Source organism: Gastrolobium bilobum, unplaced genomic scaffold (genome assembly GCF_033153095.1).
Source record: "Gastrolobium bilobum isolate Gb01-03AN ecotype WA unplaced genomic scaffold, APGP_CSIRO_Gbil_v1 utg12170, whole genome shotgun sequence".
Lineage (NCBI taxonomy): Eukaryota > Viridiplantae > Streptophyta > Magnoliopsida > Fabales > Fabaceae > Gastrolobium > Gastrolobium bilobum.
In genome coordinates, this window is record NW_026898901.1 from 334,519 (window position 1) to 356,640 (window position 22,122).

The following is a 22,122-nucleotide window of genomic DNA, read 5'->3' on the forward strand; positions in this document are numbered from 1 at the left end:
CGGTCCGATTTTTACAACATTGGTTAGAATATTTAACAACATGTAGTTTCTTAGTTTCAGATCAATATATAAATAGAGATTAGATCTCACTATTGTAACCGATTCACTCATTCTTTACAAAATAAAAAAATCAAAGTGTTTGGCTCTCTCTTTTCTACTTCGTTCTTTCTCTTCTTCTTCTTGATCTAATAATTCATGGTATCAGAGCTTTCTGATCCATGGAGACCAATAGAGCTATGCAAAACTCTGTTCACACTTTTCCAATCCGATCTTATTCAAACTGGATGAGGATAATTTTTTGTCGTAGAAACAACAAGCATTAGCCACAATCAAAGGCTATGACTTAACCAGATTCATTATACAAGAAATTCAAGATACTGTACTTGTTGGGTGAATTCTACTGGAGAAAATGCAGAAGGTGCTGCTACTGGTGATGGAGTTCTGAGTTCAAATTCACAGAAGGCTCTTAATGCTCAACAAGACCAGTTGCTCCCGTTGTGGTTTCTTTCTTCCATGTTAGAGTCTCTATACACACACGTATGGTTGGCTGTTCGAGCTCATTCCAAGTTTGGAGCAAAATTGAAGAATTTTTCTCATGACAAACAAGAGCAAAAGTCAAACAACTCAAAATGCAGTTAAAGAACACCATAAAAGAAGGTGAAGTGTCGAAATACCTACTCCAAGTTAAGAAAATATTGGATTTTTTTGGCATCTTGAGGTTCACCAGTTAATTCAGAAGATCACATTGATGTTATATTGGACGGTCTCAATGAAGATTACAACTCTTTTGTAACATCAATCATTTCAAGGACTGATCCCTACATTGTAAGAGAAATTGAGGCACTCTTGATGGCTCAAGAACAAAGACTAGAGAAACACAAAAGGAATCTTGTTGGATTTCTTCAAGCCAATATGGCTCAACTGCAAATTAGAAGACAAAATAATCCCTCAAATTTCAACAGAGGAGGCTACAATCAAAATAAAGGAAGGAGTTATGGAAATAGAAGAGGAATTCGACCTTATAGAGGAGGTGGAGGCACGTATAATGCAAACAACAATATACCTCAGTGTCAAGTATGTGGCAAGTTTGGCCACCTAGCCTTAGATTGCCATCACAGGTTCAACCAGAATTTTCAAAGTCACCTCAAACAGAACATCAACTTCAATCTGCAGGCTAACATGGCAGTAACAAATAATGCTGGTGCATACCAACAAGATGATGAAAACTCTGACTACTTCTCTATCACAGACTCCTGCTGGTATCCTGATTCTAGAGTTACAAACCACTTTACACTAGATGCAAACAACCTGTTCGACAAAACCATATACAATGGTCAGGATGTTGATTAAGTATGTAATGGTTCTAATCTCAAAATTAAACATGTAGGTCACTCAATTCTATATTCTTCTTTTAGACCAGATTACTTTACTTTATCAAATCTCCTACACGTACCTGGTCTGTCCAAAAACTTACTAAGTGTCTCATAGTTTGTAAAAGAACACAATGTCTTCTTTGAATTTCATGTGAATGCCTGCTATTTTAAATCCTAAGCTACTAAGGAGATTCTTCTCCAAGGAAAGCTTAAAAATGGTTGTTAGTTGTTGCTGCTTTGCATAGTGTCTCCTTTGGAATAATAGTTTAGGACTAAACTTTCATCATTTCGTAAGACTAAATTACTAAATCACTATACCCCGAAACATGTAGAATAGAAGTTGAATAAATGAATTTGAAATTTGATGAAAGAGAACTTTTATTCTAAAAAATGGTGATTAATATTCAAAATTCAATAATCTATAATTAAGTTCTAAACATTTTTTTTGGTATTAATTATTCCTAAAATGCTAAAAAATAAAACATAAAATTTAAAGATAACTGATTATACTCGAATCAATATTAAATACTTCTAAAAGAAATAAAAGCTTTGTAAAAAACAAAGTGGATTACAAACCAATTTTGTATAAATACGTCTAAAATAGGCATTATTAGAAAGCTGAATCATTCTATTTACCAAAAAAAGAAAGAAAGCTGAATCATTCTTTTTATTTATTTTATTCATATTAGTTGTTACACATTTTTCCATTTGGCTCACGCTTCCTTCCATATATCAAACTCTTTAGTTCTTGGTCTCTGTCTTATGGTTTATTTGTTGTCTATTTTTCTCTCAACCCCTTTTTCTATAACCTCTTACTTCAATATTAAGATAAAAAATTTATCTATCAAAAGCCACAACCAATTCCTTCAGATATACTAACAAGCACAAAATAATTTTTATAAAATGCTTTTCGAATGTTTAGAAGTGGTCAAAAAGTGTCATTTAATTGGTAAAGAAAGAAAAGGCCTCATTATTCATATTTATACTCATAAAAGTGTTTTTGATTTATTGTTTCACATGTTGTAGGAGATGTATTTATTTTCTACACACATATAAAAGCATATGAGATTTATTTACCAAAAATAAAAAGCATATGAGATTTATAATTTCTCTGTTCTCCTCACTTGAGCCTATATGGGCCCACATATTTTTATATATGTAGGAGATAAATTTATCTCCTATAATATAGGAAACATTAAACCATTTCATAAAATATAGCACTACTGTTTTGATTTTGTATCCAACTATTATTATTTTAATTTTAGTAGCTGCGGGTTTATTTTGTGTGTGTGTGCGTGTTTTTTTTTTTTACCATAATTTTTTGATAACTATAAATCATTTGTTCATTTGGTTCTTAAAGCAAAGGAGGGGACACATGTTGAGTTTGAGTTTGTGCTCTTTTACTTTAAGCCTATTTGGGCTCAGTGTATGAGCAGAGCCCAAGAAGTTTAGAGTTCAAGATGCTTAGTGTAACGTCTAGCAACTTGCAAGGATCAACGACTATCCCCACACACTAACATGAGACTTTTCAGCGTGCTTTGTCCTCACTCGCACACTTTCTGGGAAAACCTTCCAGGAGGTCACCCATCCCAGAATTGCCCCAAGTCGACGCTTAACTATGGAGTTCTTCCGTTCTGGACTACCGAAAAGTAGATACATCTTGTTAGTATAGGTAGTACCAATTAATTCTTATAAGTTATTCCCAACTGTACCGTCCCATACCAGCATAGTCTCTGGAATCCCTCTCTTTCGGGTGTTGATTCGATTCATCATGTACCCCGTCGCAGGAAGCCTGTCAGGAGCCACTCCTTGTCCATGCCCTTTCGCACCGACGATCACTCCTCGCCCTCGTCAGCGCTCGGGATGTTACACTTAGGGCTAGGGTTTTTTGATATCCATATATATATATATATATATATATATATATATATATTTATATATATAGGCAAAATGATTTGTAATGTGACTGCATATAAGCATTGATGCAGTCACCTAAAAACTACGTCGTTTTGGTTGGGATAAAGGAAGTTTGCGTTCAAAATTAATTATAGAAAATGAAAATATTATATTTATTTCCACCTTTGTATGGTTATGATTTCTCATATTTAATGTTTTATATTTATTTCTGTCGTTGTATGGTTGTAATTCTCTATATTTAATGCTTTCACACTATAAAATGAAGTAGTTTTATATGACTGCACCAATCCTTAGGTGCAGTCACTGTACATCTGCTAAACCCATATATATATATGTATATATATCATCACTTTAGTCATCACCCTCCATAGTGTTGTCATTGAGATAAGTCCAGATCTGAAAGAAAGAGTGCTCATACACTGCATCTTTGCGCCTGAGGATGGTTTGAAAGATTTACTAGAAGTAGAAGGAGATATGTTCGTGTTGCAACGCATAAGAGATCAGTTCGTGAAGGGCATTCATTTGGGGTGAAAGTGGATTCGTATAGGCAATCTCACATGCTGAGATGTTGGATCTTCCTACATAAAAAATAAAGTCATATTTTTATTAAAATTTATTCAAATATAATTAAATTATAAAATAATTTCAATTGATCAAATTTATACCTTTTATTTTTTCTTCAAGCCATATTTATTACGTAGCCAATCTCCAATACATATTAAAGATTGGATGATATCTTCAGCCAAACTAGAACGATAAGCATCAATAACTTTTCCTCCAGCACTAAATGTTGATTCTGATGCTACTGTCGAGATTGGTATATCGAGTATGTCTCATTCCATTTGTGATAAAATTTTATACTTTAAGCTATTACTCCCCTACCATTCTAAAGCGTCAAATGAAAGATGAGATTTTTCATGATATTCATAAACACCTTCTTCAAGATATGACTTCAACTCTGACTTTGTTGCAGGAATAGATTCCCATTCACGCATGATGCTCATGATTTGGTCAAACCCAGAGGTAAGGCCACATAGAACTTGAGTAAAGGGAGTAGAACAGGATACGTTCATCCTAGACCCCACCTGACTATTAGAGGATGACTCTTGCAAACTTAAAGCTGAATATTCATTATACAAAGCTTCTAAAGCTTCACTTACCTTATCCATGTTAATTTATGCCTCATATTCTGATTTATATGTAAGTGGAAAGAAAATTTTCACCATATGGAATTTACATAGTGGGTCTAAAACACTAGCAGCGACCATCAACGTATTGCATTCCCCCCTAATATTTATCAAATTTATCTTTCATAAACTTGTGATCCCTCTCATAAAATCATAATCGTCTTCAGTTGTAGCATCTAGGGGTGTAAATGGGCTGGGCTGGGCTGGGCTTTGGCCATCCTCGCCCAAGCCTACGTCAAAAAAAATTTAGCCTATCTGGCCTACTGGCCTATTAAAGGCTTTATTTGTAGGCCAAGCCCGGCCCATTTTCAAAAATAAGAAAGCCTGACATGGCCTACTGGCCTTGTAGGCCTCCCACTATATATACTAAGCAAAAAAAATAATTGTATAGAGCAAAAAAAAGTTCCATTCATGCATGCACTAGTAATTCTCATAAGAAAAAAATGACAAACAAGAAAGAGTCAACATAATACCTCAGCTCTAGAATGTATATCATAGAGGAATAGAGTCAAAGAAATGGGAAAATAAGAAAAATACAATTACTGGATGCTGAAATAAAGTCTATAAGAGAATGTCATTTATCTAAAAATCTTTAAACCACCATCAAGACAAGGGAAAGAAGAGTATTATTGAAAGATCTTCATCAGTAACATCATAATCCAGCAAGGTACACATTGCTCCATGGTATTAAGCTGCAACAACATGTAAAATTTGGAGACATTAGACAAGTTTTCCTTTCATAAAATAAAATAGCACAAAAAGTAAGAGATATTGATATTTGGTACTTTGTGTCTTTGCCACATAAAATAAATATTATTTTATTATTTTATTTTAATAAATTAAATAGGCCAGCCTACAAGGCTGTAGGCCGGGCTTGACAAAATTGGCCTATGGCCTATTTATTAAAAAAACTTTTTTATAAGCCTAAGCCTACTCTACTTTTCTGAAAGGCCGGGCCTGAGCTGGGCTCAATGTAGGCCGGGCTGGGCCAGCCTGGCCCATTTACATCCCTAGTAGCATCAATAACTTGTTTCACCCTAAACACTTCAGGAAAGTATAAATTTGCTATAGGATAATGAGTACTTGACATAACATTAGTAAAAAGAGTGAATACCTCTAAAAGATGGCATACCTTTTTAACCTTTTCCCATTCCTCAGTTGATGGCAAACAATTATAACGTGGCTCATACTCTTTATATTGTTGTGCAATTTGCAATCAATTAAATCAATCACACAAATATGCAAGTGCACGCGTCACAAGTAATAAAGGGATGTGTGAGTCCAAGTATCGTTCCCACAGAGATGATTTATAAAGCAATGATTATTTAAGTAAAGAAACTAAAAAATGATTAATTTTTATGGTTAGGTTTGTAAAATAAAAGACAATTAAACTAAGAAAACAGTAAGCTAATTAAAGGTATTAAAATGACAGAAGAGATATAGGTCAGGTTCAATTTCCCTGATACAGCAATACTGAAATGATGCTATAACGATGCTATATCAATGCTTAATTAGTAACCGAACACTAAAGTATGCTGGGACTTTTGGCCAACCTAACATATATACCCAATAACTAATTCCCACATCTCTATGGCCAAACTAATTACTGAATTGTTAAAGTTCAAGTTCAAAGGCTATGTGGTGTGAATGATCTTTCTACCCACAACTTAATCAAGTTAACTTTAACCTAATTAATCCATACAATTCAACAAGGGTCTGGATTCGGAAACCTCTCGGCATTAATGTTGCGTAAAATCGGCAAGTGAACCGATCGTACCAAGTAATAAAATAGTGAGTAGAGATCGTCTCCACGAGGATTAAGACACCAAATTTATTTTAACTATTCATTTCTTATTGGATGAATAAAAATTGATTTTTGATAATAATTGTGTTGAAACAATTGTGAACTATTTAATATCTTGTGAACAATTCAAAGAGAAAATTGAAAATTTAAAATAAAAGGTTTTTGAGAAAATATTTTAAAAAGCTATTACAGTAAAGGATGCCAACACCTTTTCGATTCCCACCTTGTAATATTAATTAATGTTTACATTTAATTACCCAATTGATCAAACAATTCACCATCTATTAATTAATTAGTTAAGCCCTAATCCCTTAGTGATCTTAACTTTATTAACCCTATTAGAATCCTAATCCCTTAGAAATCTTTTTTCAAGTTAATCCTTTAACCCAGTGAATTTTCCACGTTTGCAGTTCATGTGGCCTATCCCTAGTGCATACATGAATTGTTATTTTACCCTTTGTCATGAACTAGAATCCCAATATTCCTATTGAAAACCCTAACCCTCGCAATCGTAATAGAGTGATCAATTCTAAAAGAATTATAGATGAATAACAGGATAAAATAAATCAATTGAAATAATTAAATATAAATTTAACCAAACTACAAGGGGTTCACATCAAAGGTTGTGACCCTTACCACAATATAAAAACTAGACAGACATATTCATGTCTGACAATTCAAAATATTCAAAAGAATTCATAAAACTAAATAATGACCGGAAAGAATGGAAGAAGAAATCTTGAATCTTCAGTCACCGAAAGCTTGCTCCGATTCCTATTGCTCGCAATTTCTCCCGTGCAAAAGTTCTTTTCTCTTGAGGTCTGAGTCTTTATTTATAGAGTCTTTGACCTTGTGTAGAATCTTGATCGAATCCTTGTCGCAATCTCCGTGCAATCTTGACTCTGATTTAAAAGGGATTTAATGCTGATTGACGCACCTCCCACGCCACTAGCGTGGTTCCCACGCTGTGAGCGTGGGATTTTTGTTAAGAATCCTGGAGCTCAACGCAACTAGCGTGGTTACCACGCTTCAAGCGTGTACTGCTTGAGAGTCTGGTGCTACTAGCGTCAATTCCACGCTAGTAGCGTGGTAGCTTCTATCTGTTTTTGACCTCTGGCGCTACTAGCGTGAGTCCCACGCTAGTAGCGTGGATGCCTCTGTCTGAAATTGTCTCCTCACGCTTACAGCGTCATACCCACGCTCTCAGCGTGGGCTTTTAGTTTAACAATTTCCTTTTTAGCTCCAGTTTGTCTGTTTTTCCTACGAAATCAACACAAAATCAATATGCAATCTCTGATTGAGATTTTAACAGATTATCAGTAATATTTTCCCTTTTTGCTTAAGATTAATCAACATTCTTTCTCTTTTTGGCTTAGATTTCCCTATATGCTAAATGCATATCACCCAACCTCCTCAATATCATATATGTATCTCTCGATATGCACACATGAAAAAGAATAAGCAAACTCGTTGAATAACTAATTAAACATTAATAAAAACAATATTTAGGCATACATCTCAATATTACAATATAGGTATTCTATCACCTAACCTATAGAGTAATTTAGCTCATAGTGAAATTAAATAAAACAGAGATGAGGAAGAAAGAACTCATTGAAAAACAGAAAAGAAGTTGAAAATGAATGTTGTTGTAAAACTTTGTCACGGTCTTGCTCCAGCACCTCTTCCTCCTCAAAGAATCTTACTTTGTCTCTCTAAAACGTGGTGTGGGGTACTACATTCTTCCCAGCCTTCTTGAATTCGTAATGTAGTCCTCTTTAAATAGGAAAAGGTGGTTGGTTAATTGGGCCTTAGGTTTGGGAGTGAGAATCCATGAATTGTGTTGTTGCAGCCTTATCTTATCTATATTTTCTTGGGCTGTTGACACTTGATTGGATAAGATCTTGATCTTCTTGATTTTCTCGTGCCAATATTGTTGTTGACTAGATAAGAGTTTGTTGTCCTTAATCTTTGGGATTTTTGGGATAATAATTAATCTTCAAGATCGTCCTTGATCCTTGCTTGCTGGTGCTTTATCCATTTGTTGGGGAATAACTAACTTTTGAATTTTGAAAATTCAATTGCTCCTCTGTCATTGCTGTTATGTTGTACCGATTGCTATATCATTACTTCGTCAGCTTCTCTGCTACAACATTTTGGCGTCAACTTTTCCTGCGAAGACAAACACTCAACAAATCATCTATTCTTATACAAAATCAAGGAATATTGTCTCATTTTTCACACTTAGTCATCTCAAAGAACTTAATCATGAATATGCAACATTTAGCTCAACTATCATGCAAACAAGACAACTTATATGAAATTTATGCAGCAAATTCATCATAAAAAAACCAAATCAACTCTCATTTGGGAGAGTTAACATATATTCTGGAAAAACATCTTTAAATTTAGAAGCAATAAACAATATTTCATATGTTGAATTCGATGTAATGAGACAATCAACAACTAGTTCCCTTTGTTTTACACCCATCTTCTTAACAATATCATAGAAAGTCTTCAATCTTGAGTCAAAATGATTAACTTATTTGACACTTTCATGAACATTTTCAATGATACCTTTGATCTGACTAAGACCATGTTGCACTAGCAAATACAATATGTGAGCACAACATCTCACATGAAATAACTGTCCACAAAGGACTAAATTAGTGTTTGTTGCTAATGTGCTTTTCAAAATTCTTATACAAACATAATTGTAGGCTGCATTGTCCACATATACTGAAAATACCTTACTTTCAATTCCCCATAAATGTAGACATTTAAAAATTGCATCAGTGACATCAACTCCACTTCTTGGAGGTGGAACCTTAACAAAACTCAACACTCACTTTTGTAATTTCCATTAGAATCAATAAAATGGCCAGTGATGGCCATATATTCAGCTATTTTGTGACTAGACTTCCACATATCAGTAGTTATACTATCCTGTTCACATCCATCAATAAAGCCTTCAAACTTTTCTTTTCTCTTGCAGTAATACACTAAACTTTCTCAAAATCAGCATTCGCAAACTTAAAAGCCCACATCCAAACATTGTCTTCCACAATATTGAAAGGTTACTCGTGAATCATAAATGCAGTAGCTATAATTTCTCTAATATTTTCAATGATACACTTCCCTCCGAGTGCAAGAAAAGGATTCAAAGTAGAACCTGTAGGCTGGAATGATAAAGTGGTTTGATTCTTCCCTGATTGGTTTAATTTCCTATTCAAGAAATTTTGTGAATGCTTCCTTGGATGACTAATGCTTCCTTGGTGTGATTCTTCCACAAATATATATATAAAATCATTTCTACAGCCGCTTTACGTACAACAATGACAGGTGTATGGTTATGATTTCCCACATTTAATGCTTTCATCTTTTGTATGGTTATGATTCTCCACATTTAATGCTTTCAAGTATATATATGGCAAGTATTTGACTGCTGCATATACAACAACAGCAGAAATATAAACCTCATATATATATATAAGCATTATCGTTTCTCAAGTTGCTTGAAATGACTTTATCTCTGGCTACTAAATCATAACCGTACAAAGATGGATCATTGGTGATAAAGAAAGAGAAAAAATGGGAATCGTACCCTTTTAAAGGTGAATGAATTAATATAAGGAAATAAATAGACAAAACGACGTAGCTTTGAGCTGACCGGAGATAAATATATCCCAAGTAACTTGAGAAATATTTTTTTCATATATATATATATATATATATATATATATATATATATATATATATATATATAGGTAAAATTATTTCTACAATCGCTTTATGTACAACAATGTCAGGTGTATGATTATAATTCCCCACATTTAATGCTTTCATCTTTTGTATGATTATGATTCTCCATATTTAATAATTTCACATATATATGGCAAATATTTGACTACTGCACGTACAACAACTCTAAAAATATAAACCTCATATATATATATATATATATATATATATATATATATATATATATATATATATATATGTATACATATATGGAAAAAATATTTCGCAAGCAGCTTGAGATAAGTTTATCTTCGGCCATCCCAAAACTACGTCATTTTATTTATTTATTTCCTTATATTAATTGATTCACCTTTGAATGGTTATGATTCTTTTTTTTTTCTCTCTTCCTTTATTATCATTGATCCATCTTTGTATGGTTATGATTTAGTAGCCGGAGATAAAATTATCTCAAACAGCTTGAGAAACGATAAGCCCTATATATATATATGGAAAATATTTTCTCATGTTACATGAGAATTCAATTATCATGTTATGACCCTTAAATTTGCGTGCAAAGCTTTTTTTTTTAAATGTGGGGCCCATCACTAATTGAGTCACAACATGAGAATTTAATTCTCATGCAACATAAGAAAATCAAACTCTATATATATATATATATACTAGGAAAATCTACTTCTTATGTTGCTGCAAAAAAAAAAAAAATCTTTTACATTTTAGGAAGTACATAGTTATAATATTAAAATTGTTTTTTTTTTCTCTTCAAAAGTTATCGCTTGATATGGAGAGAAAAAAATATTTCGTTTTCCATCGAAAATTTTCGACGAAATATGAATTCCGTCGAAAAGTCCACATATATAATTTCTTTTACATTTATTTTTTTCATAGGTTTTCGATGAAATTCATTTTTCATCGAAAATTTTCGACGGAATATGAATTCCGTCGAAAATTTCACAAATATAATTTTTTTTAGCTTTTATTTTTTCAAAAGTTTTCGAAGGAGGAAATTTCCACGAAATTTATTTTCCGTCGAAATTGTCATTGGTAATTTCGATGTAATATTTTTCGTCGAAAATTTAGACTTTTCTAGGAGTGTATGACTTTGATGTTTTTACAGTGAATATAGATAAGTTATCTATATTCACTCTTAAAACGACGTCATTTTGGGTTGAAAAATTAAAAAATTATAATGAAGAAGACTATTATTATAACCCTGAAATAAATTTATGTCCCAAAATAATATCTTTTTGAGCTCAATGTAGATATCTAACTTATCTACATTAACTGTAGAAAATACGAATCATATAACTATATATTCCTCAAAATACATAGTTATAATCACGGTTGAGGAAGATTTTTTTTGCAACACCATAAGAAAAATGGATCGAAAATACAAATGTGTTGGACCAATTTTATTCTTCTTAAAAAAAAGCGTAAATATCTTTTTTGGTCCTCAGATAATTTCACGAGACCCGTTTTATTCCCTAGTAAATAAAAAGGCCCATCGTGGTCCCTAAAAAATTTAAATTGGACCCATTTTAGTTCCTTTGAGAACTAATATCGGTCTTTTTTGAATTTGTGAGGGACCACAATTTCAACTAAATGAGTCCTTTTGAATTTTTGAGTGACCACGATGAGCCTTTTTATTTTCCAGGGACTAAAACGGGCCTCGTGAAATTCCAAAAATGATATTTACTCAAAAAAAAATAATCATAAAGGGGCGGAGAAGAAACACGAAGTCACAAACTACAGTTGCCCATTATCAACAACAAAATTTGTATAAATAAATAAATTTAACAAAAGAATGAATGAATAATTAAATTGGGGGCTGACAAATGCTTCACAACATCTACCTTCTCAACAAATTCGATCGATTTAGGTGTAAAGTTCAATTAAAAAAGAAGGTGTAAAAGTATGATGATTCTAATGTTAGATTAGAAGTGTTGGGTGAAAACTCAGGGGGATTCTAAAATAGGTTCAAGAACAGGGTTCCAGCGTCCTCGAGACCCCAATTGATGACAGGGTATTCCGACAAGGTTCCCTCTCCCTGGGAAACTGGAAACCTCAATTTCCCCGTCCCTTCCACTCAACGTGGAAACCGGTGAAACCTTGGCCATATTTCCACTTTTCTTCTTCCTTGGGCCACTCTTGTTACTCTTCTTCTCACTGCACCACTGCTCCGCAATCGCCATCTCAGACTCCGAAGCCTTGGAGTGGACCCTACTTACCGGCGCCAGCAGGTAAACCTTCCCACCCAGAAGCTCCTGATCTGCCGGTAAGGCCGAAATCCGTCGTGTTCGGCGGAGTTCCTCCACCGGGATGATGACGTGGCCGAGTTCTTCGATCATGAGCTCCGCTGATCTCACAGGTACCTTGATCTCACGAATTTTCCCACTTGTGTCCAAGAGCATCGCTGTTTTAGTACTACGCCTACAACAACCGCTCTTCAGAATCTCAATACTAACAGTTAAACAAGAATAAGAAGCAGCGTTCCCCATGAGTAATTAAATTAAAGATATCTGTGCTTCAATAAAAGAGAGAATGAGGGTACTAGTTCTTCTTTTAGACTGTGTGCTCAACGATGAGAGTGAGTGTGAAGAATAAGAAGGGATGTGTGAGGGTTTATATCCTACACAGAGGTAAGGAAAAAGTCAAGGGTGTATTGTGAAGGACGCGATTATGGAATGTCGTGCGAATTGGGATATTCGCTCCTTTGGCATTTGCAAACTAGTGTTAAAAACGCGGACATTGTTTTTAACTCTCTTTTTTCTGCATCTTTGTTCAATTATGTCATATAACATTGGAGTAAATTAATTCATTTTTAAAGTTTGCACTTGTTATCTTTAATGTTAATTTTGTTTGAAAAATTATTCATGATGCTTTTCTTTTTATATAATAATATTTACATTTTTTTATTTATTTTGGGGAATATTATTTTGAATTATTGAATCATCAAATTTTTAGGTTTTGAACATTAGATCTTAACTCATAAATTTAACTACTCATAATGCTTGATTTTTTTTTATATCTTAATTAGATGTTAATTAATAAGACAATTAACTTTTGATTTAAAATTAAATATTTTTCAAAATAATATTAAATTAAGAAAGGTGACAGAAAAGAGAGTCAATGACACTAATATTGCTTATTAAATTCCTGAATTTGTCTTCACGGTTTAGGTGAGTAAGTAGGAATAAACGATCTTGGCTGCTATTCACAAAGGCCAAAAGTCAAATTCCAAAGAATACCGAATTGTGGTGGTACTTTGCTAGCGATCAAAATTCATAATGATGCCAAAATTCGACTTGGTCTTGGTATCTATGAAGTTCAGCATTTTTCTTTTCGGTCAGAGAGCTTTACAGAACAGTAGTAATGTTGTAGCATTAGAGTAGCCTCTGCCCCTAAACAAAGAAATTAGAAGAAACTTCAGAAAAGAATCAATTTTATGTGTTAATCCAAGTATTGAGAAATCACTAAATGTGATTATACTATTTAAAGTTATTAAAATGGACTAAATACTTTTGGGCTTGTAAATTCTCCTTCTCTTGTTGAAAGTATCATTTCATCTTATATCTCCGTTTCATGGTGTTATTATTGTTGTTGTGTTGGTCTTTCTTGTTGCTATTTTTCATGACTCAACAACCCCCTCAAACACTGTAACGATAATTGAAATGAATTTGGAAAACCTTAACTGCCTATAAAATCCAAGTTTTCATTTGATTATGATATTGTTCCAAAATACTAAGAGGTGAAATTCTCAATCATGGAAGGCTGACTTTTGCTTAAGTTGAATATAGCTTATGAAAACATGAAACAATATATATTCAGATAATGTAGTCTTTTAACTACCTCTTCTAGTGTGAGGCCTTTTGTGGGGTGTCCCAAGAAACAAAACCGTGAGCTCTCGATCTGAGGGCTTTGCTTCCGCACATATTATCTTCTTTTTTAACAAAACCCTAATTTCTTTGCCTCTTGCTGCCATCAGCCGCAACCGAAAAATTTTTCCGGGGACCTTTTGGACCAAGGGGACCATTGTTGACCTTATTTTTCCTCCGATCTATCATTCTATGCATTGTTCCTCCGCCACAAACGACCGAAACACCTCCGACCGCCTCCAATCAGATCTGTCTTCACCGTTTGGACCACTTTCCGGCGACTTTTCAACCGCGACCACCCACAGACAGGTGCGCGCTCACCGGACGACCACACCAGAAAAATCTCAGCCGGCGAAGCCCATCCACGCGCTCTCACGCGCCGCCCCTTTCTCGGCGAGTGAATCCCACGCGCAGCTCCTTTCTCCGGCGCGTGGAGGCGCGTGCGGCCGTGTTTTTGGACCGGACCACCACCATTCTTCTCGTCTTCTTGTCTTCTGTCTGGATCTGTAATTATTTTTCTGATCAAAGGTCATTTGATATTCTGTTTGGTTGATTTTATCGCTGGTTGTTAACTTTTTTTGTTAAAGAATGGCCGAGCATGATAGTTCTTCGATCTTATCTGGTAAGAGCACACGTTCTATATCTCTTCTTGCTTCTTGCACTGATTTTAAAACCTCATGGATTTTGGATTCTGGTGCAACTGATCATATGGCTTGTCGTACTGAGTTGTTTTGTTCTTATCATCCTACTGTTGGTAGTCATACTATATCCGAAGCTGATGGATCCCATAAATCAGTTATTGGTTCTGGTAACATTCAAATTCAACCTTCCTTGTTTCTTAAAAATGTTCTTTATGTTCCTCAGCTTTCTACTAATCTTATCTCCACTCAAAAACTTACAACTGATTTGAATTGTTCTATCACATTTTTTCCTTCTCATTGTCTTATTCAGGATCTTACTACGAAGAAGACAATTGGAGTTGCTAATGAACAGGATGGGTTGTATCGTCTCCTTCCAGACCATGCTAGCAAAAATCAGTTATTAATGACACGTCATCCTTCTACTGCAGAGTCTATGATTTGGCTCTATCACAAGCGTCTCGGGCATCCACCATTTAGTCTTTTGAAGTCTATGTTCCCTTATCTGTTTCTCAATAATTCGGTTGAGACCTTTCATTGTGATGTTTGTGAATTTGCAAAACACCATCGAGTGTCATTTCCTTCTAGCACTATTAAAAGCAGGGAACCTTTTTCTCTTATCCATTCTGATGTTTGGGGCCCTTCTAAAGTGCACAGTGTTTCAGGTGCAAGGTGGTTTGTTTCTTTTATTGACGATTGTACTCGGATAACATGGATATACGTGATGAAAGACAAGTCTGAAGTACCAGAGATATTTATTCGGTTTCATCACATGGTTGAGACTCAGTTTGGTAAGGGTATTAAAAGACTCAGATCTGATAATGGTACTGAGTACGTCAATCAACGCCTGTCACAATTCATTTCAGAAAGAGGTATGATTCATGAGCTCACATGTGTTGATACCCCTCAACAAAACGGGGTTGCTGAAAGGAAAAATCGTCACCTTCTTGAAGTTGCTAGAGCACTACTTTTTCAGACATCTGTTCCTAGTTCTTATTGGGGAGAAGCAGTATTAGCTGCAACTTTTTTGATCAACCGTTTACCTTCACGGGTCCTTAACAATATCAGTCCTATTCATTCCATGACTTCCTTCTTTCCTTCTGTTCCCATATTGCAGAGCCTTCCACCAAGAGTTTTTGGATGTGTTGCCTTTGTCCATGTTCATAAACAACATCGGAGTAAGTTGGATCCTAGGGCTCTTAAGTGTGTCTTCCTTGGTTATAACCCTTATAAAAAAGGGTACAAGTGTTATCATCCACCAAGTCGGAAATTTTTTGTTTCTATGGATGTCACCTTTCAAGAATCTGAATCTTATTTCCTGGGTGCTCATCGTCAGGGGGAGAATAGTTCTTCAGAAGACTCGTCCCCTTCCTTCTTTGAGTCTGGATCAATCTTCTCTCTTCCTAGTGTGTCTGCCCATACTGTCTCACCAGCAACCTCAATCGTCTGAACCACTGGTAAGTCCTGAATCTCCTATTTCTTCTGAGTCTCCTGAATCTCCTGTTTCTGATTCTAATATTATTTCCTCTCATGATTTGTCTATTTCTTCTGATATCTCTAATGACTTACCCATTGCTTCTACTTCTGATGACTTACCTATTGCTCTTAGAAAAGGAAAAAGATCTTGTCACAAGAAAACTTGTTCCTCCTGTCCCTCTTGTACTCAATACCATATCTCCCACTTTGTTTCCTCTGCTAATCTTTCTATGCAGCACAAAAGCTTTGTTTCAGCACTAGATTCTATTGCAATCCCAAAATCAGTACATGAAGCCTTGAAAGATAGGAATTGGGCTCAAGCCATGCAAGAGGAGATGAATGCTTTGGAGAAAAATAAAACATGGGAGGTTATTGATAGACCCAACGGAAAGAAAGCAGTAGGGTGCAGATGGGTTTATGCCCTGAAATATAATTCTGATGGCACTCTTGAGAGATATAAGGCTCGATTAGTGACCAAAGGTTACACTCAAACCTATGGCATTGATTATGAAGAAACCTTTGCTCCAGTTGCAAAGATGAATACAGTGAGAATCTTGTTATCCCTTGCTGCCCATTACAATTGGGATATAAATCAATTTGATGTGAAAAATGCTTTCCTCAATGGTGAGTTAGAAGAAGAAGTCTACATGGAAATTCCGCCTGGTTTTGATTCTGTGAAGGGGGAAAATAAAGTTTGTAGATTAAAAAAGGCCTTGTATGGATTGAAGCAGTCACCTCGTACTTGGTTTGGAAGATTTACTAAGGTTATGATGACCTTAGGATACAGACAGAGCCAAGGAGATCACACTCTTTTCTTCAAGCACTCCCAAAATGGGAAGCTTACTGTGCTCCTTGTATATGTTGATGATATTATTATCACAGATGATGATTTTATGGAGAGACAGATTCTGCAAACACGGCTTGCCTCTGAGTTTGAAATCAAAGACCTTGGGAAACTGAGATATTTCCTAGGGATAGAAGTAGCTCATTCAAGCAAAGGAATTTTTATCAGCCAGAGGAAATATGTTCTTGATCTTCTCAAAGAAGCAGGAAAGCTCGGGTGTAAACCCTCTAATACTCCTATTGAGCAGAATCACAAGATGGGCTATGAAGAAGAGAGTCCTCCAGTTGATAAAGGACAATATCAACGGCTAGTTGGGAAATTGATATATCTGGCCCATACTAGACCAGACCTAGCTTATGCTGTTAGTGTTGTCAGTCAGTTTATGCACGATCCAAAAGAAAAACACATGCATGCACTAGAGAGAATTCTTCAGTATCTTAAAGGTACTCCTGGTAAAGGATTGTTATTCCGACGTGATGGCAATCTATCTTTAGAAGTCTACACAGATGCTGATTATGCTGGATCCGTGACTGACCGTCGTTCTACCACTGGTTATTGCATGTTTCTTTGCGGTAACTTGGTGGCATGGAGAAGTAAGAAACAAGATGTGGTTGCCAGATCAAGTGCAGAAACTGAATTTCGAGCTATGGCTCAAGGCATTTGTGAGTTACTGTGGCTGAAAATTGTACTTGATGATCTCAAAATAAAATGTGAGGGACCTATGAAGCTGCTATGTGATAATAAGTCCGCTATTTGTATAGCTCATAATCCAGTCCAACATGATCGGACTAAACATATTGAGGTTGACCGCCATTTCATCAAAGAGAAACTTGATAGCGGGTTGATTACCACTACATACATTCCCACTGGGCGTCAATTAGCTGATCTATTAACAAAGGGGCTTCCTTCAGACAGATTTCAAGAACTTACTAGCAAGCTGGGAATGATAAATATCTATTCCTCAGCTTGAGGGGGAGTGTTGTAAATAATAATTATTTAGTTATTATTTAGTCATTTATTTGTTGTATTGGGCCAAGCCCATTAGGTTAAAATTAGGTCAAATATTCTCTATAAATAGAGAACCCTTTGTACAGATTATTTACAATTCTATAATATATTAGAATACCCTTTTTCAAGTGTTATTAAAATGGACTAAATATTTTTGGGCTTGTAAATTCTCCTTCTCTTGTTGAAAGTATCATTTCATCTTATATCTCCGTTTCATGGTGTTATTATTGTTGTTGTGTTGGTCTTTCTTGTTGCTATTTTTCATGACTCAACAACCCCCTCAAACACTGTAACGATAATTGAAATGAATTTGGAAAACCTTAACTGCCTATAAAATCCAAGTTTTCATTTGATTATGATATTGTTCCAAAATACTAAGAGGTGAAATTCTCTATCATGGAAGGCTGACTTTTGCTTAAGTTGAATATAGCTTATGAAAACATGAAACAATATATATTCAGATAATGTAGTCTTTTAACTAACTCTGGCTATATAGATTCCTGAATTCCTGTCTCTTGCATTCAGTCGTTCGATCTCCAATGCCCTTAATGGGTGAAGTTCAACCTTATGTTAGAAAACTACGTTTGTGAATCTTCTTTTCTTTTGCTATATGGAATCTCTGGCTGAATAGGAATCAAAATTTTCAGAAGTGTTTTATGGTCAGTTAAAACAAATACTTCCACAAAATCCTGAATTATGGGTAAATGTGGGCAAAAGTCTTTTCAAGATCAATACTAATCAAGCAAATATAGTTTGTATCTGTTGATTTCTTTAAAAAAGTAAGTCGCTAAGTGCTTTCCCATTATCAACGGCCCCCTCTCTTCTACCCCTCCTTTTTTCTTCAATCAGGAATATCTAATCTTTGCAATGTTCGGAAGGACATTTGGTACTTGTCATATCAGTTAATTGATCACTTACTAGCATTAAGCAGGGGATGCAGCTTACTAGCTTAGTACCGTTTACCTTCCTCTTCAATCAGAAGTTGGGTGAACCTTATTTATTGTTGCATTTTGAAAATATCTATATACACACTATCCATGTTCGTTTTTAATGTAAGTGGACAGGAAATGATTGTCGGGGCATTTCATCTGGATTCATCTATTTGCTGGAAGCACTTGGTTCAAGCCAACATTTGGGACACTTGACCTCTCTTTGGAGACTCCGAACATTTGAAAGCAATTTGTAGTAAGAGAGGATATCAGAAATGTTTTAGATATTGTGGGCTTTTACGTTATTAAGATAAGATTTGAGAAGCGAAGAGATAGCAAGCCTGGGGAAAGGGGGAAATTATACACTAGCTTTTGCAATGTCCTTCCAATATTGTTCTTTTCTTCGTGCTTCTGTAATTACGGTAACAATGAATTTGTAATATTTAGGCCTTAAGAATGCTTCTGGAAAAAGTATTTCTTTTTAGTTGGCCTTGCTTTGCAATTCTGATTTCTAAATCAGTTTGACCAGTATTATCTAGGATAATTCACTATATCACCTAAAAAATTCTTTAATTTACTTCAAGCTCGTTGGTGACTAAGTGACTTGGCCCATGGGCCATGACTGTATTCCTCCTGCTTATGAGCAGTTAAGATTAGTTCAGTTCCTAATTCCTATTCAATTTTTGTTTTGTTTTTATTTGATTTTTTGGAGAAACGAGATCCTCTCACCTAATGAAATTTGGATAAGGCACCTTAGAAAGTATATAACAGGGGACTATTTTTCTCCCTTATCAAAGCATTAAGCATTTGCTTTTGTATTAATACAGAAGGCAAGTTACACAAATTGTAGGCAACAACATGGTGCATGTATGCTAGTTGAAGGTATGCCCTCGAACCTTACTTAACGAGAATCCAGCCACTAAGAAAGAAAATAATGAGAAAAGGAAACCAATTTCTCTTATGGGTGCCTCACGATTACAACAGGACACTTTGCATGCTTGACACAGTGATCACTGACACTTCCAAGGATCGCCCTGCAAGTTGGCACCAAGAAAGCTATTTTGTTATATCATTACATCCTTCATTTCATATCTAACAAGTGCCTTAAAATTAAAGCACCGCAAAGAAAAAAATAAATAATAATAACTGAAAGAATCTGTTAACGTTACCTTTTAAAGAATCCATAGCCATGGCTTCCCAGGACCAAGGTGTCAGCCTCTAGTTTCTGCACAGCGCTGCATATTACATTCTTGGCATCTCCTATCCCAACTACTCTCTCCATTTTGATCTGCAAAATCCCAAATTCATAGTGAGTCACGGGGATAGACACTTACAAATTACAATTGCAAAGAATAAAAAATAGAAATTGGAAAAAAAAAAAAAAAACAGTAAAAAGAAACACTTATTAGGTGGCCTACATCCGTGGCGTTCAAGTTTCTGCAAATAGCTTCAGCTCTTTCCATTACTGAATTAGCTAACTGCATACTGTGCTTTTCCATAGCATCAATAACATCAGTGGAAAAGATGTACCCTGCAAAATATCATATTGCAATTACCAAGTTAGTTAAAAAGCCAGGAAGAGATAGTAAAAAAGATTAGCCTCAACTCAAATAATAAGAACAAGTGCTTTGTAAATTGTAATAAGGAGTAGGAAGAAAGTGAAAACCTCCAGCGTCGAAGGAGTAAACAGCAGGAGGTGGCTTGACATAGAGCAGTACAAGCTTCTTGTTGTTGGTATCAGCAATAAGATTGTTGATGCACCAGGACAGTGCATACATGCTCTCCTTGCTTTCATCCACACCCACCATAATCTTAAACTCTTTCTTTTCCATTATGTAGCCAAATAAAGAGCCTATTAGTGCAGTATTGCCTGCAAACTTCTATTCCTGGCTTGAGAAAGTTGTTGGACCCTGAATTGTAGATAATGGAAGCAAGAGGGATTGGATTATGTAGAAGCTTCTTGATGCGTTTCCTACGATAGTGCCTTATGTTTTAAACCCGTGGATTCTTTGTCCTCGTTTTGAAATTACAGCTGTCTCATGTCAGCATGATAACGGTTAATTAATTACTTGAAATGTTGGAAAGTCTGTAATTTATTAATTTGGATTAAATTTATATTTACAAACTTTGTTTTTACACACTCTTACAAACTAATTTCAGTGAGTACACTCACTTGAGAAATGTAATCCGCGGAGTATGTAGTGTAGTTTGTAAAAATTTGTAAACATAACACTTCTCTGTTAACACTTCTCTATTAATTTATTCAAGGTCAATTACTCAAAAAATCCATGCACATAGTTTTCTCAATTTATTGGAATATATTATTCTTTTTAGTATATTAGGAGTAAATGTAACGTCTGACAACTTACAATGATTAACGACTGTCCCCACATATTAACACGAGACTTTTCAGTGTGCTTTTTCCTCACTTGCACACTTCCCGGGAAAACTTCCCAGGAGGTCACTCATCCCAGAATTGCTCCAAGTCAAGTACTCTTAACTGTGGAGTTCTTCCGATCTGGGCTACCGAAAAACAGATGCATCTTGTTAGTATAGGTAGTACCAATTAATTCTTATAAGTCATTCCCAACTGTACCGTCCCATACCAGCACAGTCTCTGGAATCCCTCTCTTTCGGGTGTTGATTCGATTCATTCATGTACCCCGTCCCTAGAAGCCTGCCAGGAGCCGCTCCTTGTCCATGCCCTTTCGCACCGGCGATCACTCCCCCCCTCGTCAGCGCCCGGGATGTTACAGTAAATATCTCTCTCTATATGGATAGATGGGTTTAGTGTGTATTCTTTTAAAGAATGCAAGTTGTGTCCTTTTAATTTTTTACTCAATGTACTCGCACTAGTACATAGTTATAATATGAAAAGAAAAAAAAATCACTTCTACGTCAGCTGATGCGACTGAGGAGAGAAAATAAAATAACTTTTCACATTATAATTATGTACTACCGAGAGTACATAGAGTAAAAAAAATAAAAAAATACAACTTACATCTTTTTAAATCACAAATATTTTCCAAGATAGATAGATATATAGATAAGAAGTATGAATGCAATATTTTTCCACAATGTCCCGCCCCTAAAAATATCTATCTATTCAATGCATTCACAAATGAAAAAGAAACAATTTGATATGAAAAAGAAAACAAAAAAGTCGACTAGTAAAGGGAGATTGAGTTCGACAGCTTGATGATTTTGTCTTGGCTTGGGAATACAAATATCTGAAGAAACTTAGCTAAGTTAGAGCAAAATCAAAGGACCAATGGATCCTCACAAACCAAGTAAGAAAAGCTCTGTTTTTGT

General features: G+C 35.1%; 2 protein-coding genes across 2 annotated transcripts; both read right to left on the reverse strand.

Annotated features, from left to right (window-relative positions):
• Window positions 1–11,806: 11,806 nt before the first annotated feature.
• LOC133285262 (uncharacterized) lies at window positions 11,807–12,798 on the reverse strand. Its single transcript, XM_061482471.1, has one exon. The coding sequence runs from the start codon at window positions 12,536–12,538 to the stop codon at window positions 11,996–11,998; it is 543 nt and encodes a 180-aa protein (XP_061338455.1). The 5' UTR covers window positions 12,539–12,798; the 3' UTR covers window positions 11,807–11,995.
• Window positions 12,799–19,582: 6,784 nt separating this feature from the next.
• LOC133285253 (universal stress protein PHOS32-like) lies at window positions 19,583–20,765 on the reverse strand. Its single transcript, XM_061482463.1, has 4 exons — window positions 20,477–20,765; window positions 20,229–20,341; window positions 19,980–20,098; window positions 19,583–19,844 (listed from the first exon to the last, which is right to left on the reverse strand). Exons 1-4 carry the CDS (start codon window positions 20,640–20,642, stop codon window positions 19,769–19,771), a joined length of 474 nt encoding a protein of 157 aa, XP_061338447.1. The 5' UTR covers window positions 20,643–20,765; the 3' UTR covers window positions 19,583–19,768.
• Between the last annotated feature and the right edge of the window lie 1,357 nt (window positions 20,766–22,122).

What these genes read in the sequence shown, in the direction of transcription:
- LOC133285262 (XM_061482471.1), bottom strand. Translation starts at nt 12,538, where the DNA reads ATGGGGAACGCTGCTTCTTATTCTTGTTTAACTGTTAGTATTGAGATT.
- LOC133285253 (XM_061482463.1), bottom strand. Translation starts at nt 20,642, where the DNA reads ATGGAAAAGAAAGAGTTTAAGATTATGGTGGGTGTGGATGAAAGCAAG. An exon ending in TTACTCCTTCGACGCTGGAG is followed by an intron (nt 20,342 to 20,476) that starts GTTTTCACTTTC and finishes GATATTTTGCAG; the next exon opens with GGTACATCTTTTCCACTGAT. An exon ending in GAAACTTGAACGCCACGGAT is followed by an intron (nt 20,099 to 20,228) that starts GTAGGCCACCTA and finishes GGGATTTTGCAG; the next exon opens with ATCAAAATGGAGAGAGTAGT.